The 4,543-nt window shown below is 47.0% G+C and overlaps 1 protein-coding gene across 2 annotated transcripts in view; it reads right to left on the reverse strand.

Annotated features, from left to right (window-relative positions):
- The window catches only part of TREML2 (triggering receptor expressed on myeloid cells like 2), a 17,671-nt gene extending 13,379 nt beyond the window's left edge, over positions 1–4,292 (reverse strand). The window contains exon 1 of one of the 2 annotated variants that reach the window (XM_023734178.1): positions 4,150–4,292. In XM_023734178.1, coding sequence (XP_023589946.1) covers positions 4,150–4,201 — 52 coding nt within the window. In that variant the 5' untranslated portion in view covers positions 4,202–4,292. The remainder of the gene's footprint in view (positions 1–4,149) is intronic. The other variant, XM_023734179.1, reaches the window with a different exon arrangement.
- Positions 4,293–4,543: the final 251 nt, after the last annotated feature.

Below are 4,543 nucleotides of genomic sequence, written 5' to 3' on the forward strand. Positions count from 1 at the left end.
AAATTCATCCACTTACGAGCAGCTGATATTTGACAAAGGCCCAAAGTTCGTTAATTGGGGAAAAGACAGTCTCTTTAACAAATGGTGCTGGCATAAGTGGATATCCATCTGCAAAAACTGAAACAAGACCCATACCTCACACCATGCACAAAAACTAACTCAAAATGGATCAAAGACCTAAATATAAACTCTAAAATAATAAAGATCATGGAAGAAAAAATATGGACAATGCTAGGAGCCCTAATACACGGCATAAACAGAATACAAACCATAAGTAACAATGCACAAACACCAGAGGAGAAACTAGATAACTGGGAGCTCCTAAAAATCAAACACTTATGCTCGTTAGAAGGCTTCACCAAAAGAGTCAAAAGACAACCTACAGACTAGGAAAAACCTTTTGGCTACGACAAATCCACTCGGTGTTTAATCTCTAAAATCTACAAGATATTGCAAAACCTCAATAACAAAAAGACAACCCAATTAAAAAATGGGCAAAGGAGGTAAACAGGCACTTCACCAAAAAAGACATCCAGGCAGCTAACAGACTCATGAGGAACTGCTCACGATCATTAGCCGTTAGAGAAATGCAAATTAAAACTACAATGGTATACCATCTCACCCCAACAAGGCTAGCATTAATCCAAAACACACAAAACAATAAATGTTGGAGAGGTTGTGGAGAAACTGGAACACTTATACACTGCTGGTGGGAATGTAAAATGGTACAACCACTATGGAAATCGATTTGGTGCTTCCTTAAAAAGCTAGAAATTGCAATCCCACTCCTTGCAATATATCCTAGAGAAATAAGAGCTGCCACACAAATAGATATATGCACACCCATGTTCATTACAGCACTATTCACAATAGCAACAAGATGGAAACAACCTAGGTGCCCATCAACGGACGAATGGGTAAACAAATTATGGTATATCCACACAATGGAATACTGTGCAACGATAAAGAACAACGATGAATCCGTGAAACGTAACATGGAGGAATCTGGAAGGCATTATGCTGAGTGAATTTAGTCAGTTGCAAAAGGACAAATATTGTATAAGACCACAGTTACAAGAACTCAAGAAAAGGTTTAAACACAGAAGAAAACATTCTTTGATGGTTACAAGGGTGGGGAGGGAGGGAAAGTGTATTCACTAACCAGATAGTAGACAAGAATTATTTTAGGTGAAGGGAAGGACAACACACACTACATGGGAAGTCAGCACAACTGGAATAAACTAAAAGTTAAGAATTTTCCTGAATACAACCAAACACTTCAAGGGACAGAGTAGCAGGGGCAGGGGTCTGGGAACCATGGTTTCAGAGGATATCTAGGTCAATTGGCATAATAATGTTTATTAAGAAAGTGTTCTGCATCCCACTTTGGTGAGTGGCGTCTGGGATCTTAAAAGCTAGAGAGCAGCCAACTAAGATGCATCAATTGGTCCCAACCCACCTGGAGCAAAGGAGAATGAAGACTATTAAAGACACAAGGAAAATATCAGGACAAGAGACAGAAAGGGCTGCATAAACCAGAGACTTCATCAGCCTGAGACCAGAAGAACTAGATGGTACCTGGCTACCACCAATGACCACCCTGATAGGGAACACAACAGACAGTCCCCGACGGAGCAGGAGAAAAGTGGGATGCAGAACTCAAATTCTGGTAAAAAGAGCAGACTTAATGGTTTGACTGAGACTGAAGGGACCCTGGAAGACATGGCCCCTGGACTCTCTGTTAGCCCAAACCTAAAACCATTCCCAAGGCCAACTCTTCAGACAAAGATTAGACCGACTATGAGACTATGGCTTACATACTTTTGACATGTAGTCAGGAGGGATCAGTCCCTGGAGAAGGACATCACGCTTGGTAAAGTAGAGGGTCAGCAAAAAAGTGGAAAATTCTCAACGAGATGGATTGACACAGTGCCTGCAACAATGGGCTGAAGCATAACAACGATTGTGAGGATGGCGCAGGACCGGGCAGTGTTTCATTCTGTTGTACATAGGGTCACTATGAGTCGGCACTGACTCAACGGCACCTAACAACAACAACAGCATGGGGCATAAAATGATGCTCTTGAGGAGTGTGCTTTTTAGCTCAAGCGGATACATGAGACTAAATGGGCAGCTCCTGGCCGGAGGTGAGATGAGAAGGCAGAGGAGGGTCAGGAGCTGGTGAATGGACACAGGAAATCAGGGGTGGAAAGGAGGTGTGCTGTCACAGTATAGGGAGAGCAACTAGGGTCACATAACAATGTGTGTATAGATTCTTGTATGAGAACTAACTTGAATTGTAAATTTTCACTTACAGCACAATAAAAAAATAAATAAATAGTAAGCTGCCTCAGTTCCTTCTAAACCAAAAAACCCCAAACCCGTTGCAACCCCGTAGGACAGAGTAGAACTGCCCCATAAGATATCCAAGGCTGTAAATTTTTATGGAAGCCAACTGCCACTTCTTTCTCACACCGAGTGGCTGGGGGGTTTAAACTGCTGACCTTTTTGGTTGGCAGCTGAGCGTTTAGCCGCTGCACCACCAGACCTCCCTTAGTTCATTCTAGGTGGTGTGTAATTTGAAATATTCTGTTTACACAAAATCCATAGATTAACCATGCCCAAAGATTAAGCATGCCCAAAGGTACATATAAACTTCCAATGGCACAAATCAAAGGATTCCGCAACTATTCAGTGTTTATCTACAAGGTACCACGCTCGATGCTACAGTGGTGAGTGAGAGGTAGTCCATGCCCCTCATAAACCACAGTCTGGTGAGAAAAAAAGTAGAACTGGGGAGGGTGAATCTGGGGACAGGGAGAAAGAGGGAAAGCTGTGGTGGGGTCCCTCCACCCCTCTGTCCACCACAAGCTCAGCACTTACTCCTCTAACAGTCCACCCCAGAGCCTCCCGCAAAGAAAAAGAAGTTTCTCCCCAGTCGGGCAGAGTGGAAAGAGCATACAGTTTGGAGTCAAAATAAATATGGGTTAAAACAGTCGTTCTACTACTTACTAGCTACGTGAACATATCCCTTAACGTCTCTGAGCCTCAGTTTCTTTATCTGTCAGTTGGGAATAATATTGCCTCTCTCAAGGTTCAGCTGTGAGAACTGAGCACCAGGACAGTGCCTAGAACAGAGCAGGTGCTCAATGCATGCTTCCTCTTCCCAAATAGAGGTTGCTGCAGCCTTCTCAATGGAGCCGAGAGCTGTGACAGTCAAGGGCTGGGCACCCAGGACATCTGCCCAAGTTTCCAACCCAGCCTCCACCGCAGTGGAAGTTTTGAGTAAGGTGACATCCTCTCCAAGCACCACTTTGCTCCTTGCAAACTCAACTGAATGACCCAACTCAATTATTGTCAGAATTCTCCTCTCAGGGGAGACACCCTTCTGCCCAAGGAGAAAGCTCCTTGTGGTCCCTCTAGGAGAAGTGCATGGGTAGAGTGCCCTTGGAAAGGGTCTCCAGGGTACTGTGCTCATGAGTGCCTACCCCTTCCACCCCTTGCATAGAGGATGGGGAGTAGGTTTTTCCAACCCCCACCATGCCCAGAACTGAACAGGAAGTGGCAACTTGGTTGCCATGGCAGCAAGTGTGGCAGGACCGGGTGAGGCCCCCTTTAGGAGCATCAGTAGCTGTGGGGTGGGAGCTGCCTTCATCGACTGGTTCCCCTCAGGACAGGGGGCAGGGACAGGATATGGCATCAGCATTCCGAGACAAAGGGAGTTTAAAGTGCCCCCGGATGATGCAATGACTGTTGTCAGAACCAAACAGAGCTTTCCTGACAGAGGCTAAGCGAATAAGCCTTTTTTGCGTGAGGAAATTGAGTGTCCCTGGTTTGAGGCCCTGAGGAAACCTAGCCGATAAAGGGATCAATGCAGAGAGGATCCAGAGTGTTGTCTAAGCTCATGAGGTGTGGGTTAGCTTTGCTGGGAGCCAGATATTAGGATGTACCCTTCTCACTGGGCTCTGGTGAAGAGCTACTAGATCGGCCCCAATCTCCTCCTCCTCCCCTGACCCCACAAAACATTAAACAAGATAAACGGACAAGGAAAAGCAGGGATAGAGGGTATAGGAAGAAGCCCTGAGCCCCCACTCACTTAGTCATCCCCTTCCCCCACAAGGCAGCCCACCGTCCCCCTTCTCCTCTCACCTGAGATGCCACCCTGTAGCCACAGCAGCAGCAGCAGGAATGTAGGGGCCATGGCTCCATCCAGTTGGGGACAGTCACAGGGGCCAGCACACCCCAGGAATCCAAGGTTAGGGCTCCAGGCTGACGCAGGACCTTGCCACCTGGGTCTGGCATGGGACACCCTGGGGCTCTGAAAGTGAAATTGCCCATTTAAGGAAGTGAGGAAACTGTGGGACCCACCACAACCAGCAGACCGCAGGGGCCCACAGAGCCTGTCACAAGGGCGGCCCCACGGCTGTTTCCGCCCTCTTCCTCAGAACTTTAGGCAGGTGTGGCTGCTCCACCCAGTCTGGGGCCCCACAGCCACGGAGGGCTCACAGGGTCAGCCCTCCCAGAAACTGGTCCAATAGGGGTG

This window comes from Trichechus manatus, unplaced genomic scaffold (assembly GCF_000243295.1).
Source record: "Trichechus manatus latirostris isolate Lorelei unplaced genomic scaffold, TriManLat1.0 scaffold00065, whole genome shotgun sequence".
Lineage (NCBI taxonomy): Eukaryota > Metazoa > Chordata > Mammalia > Sirenia > Trichechidae > Trichechus > Trichechus manatus.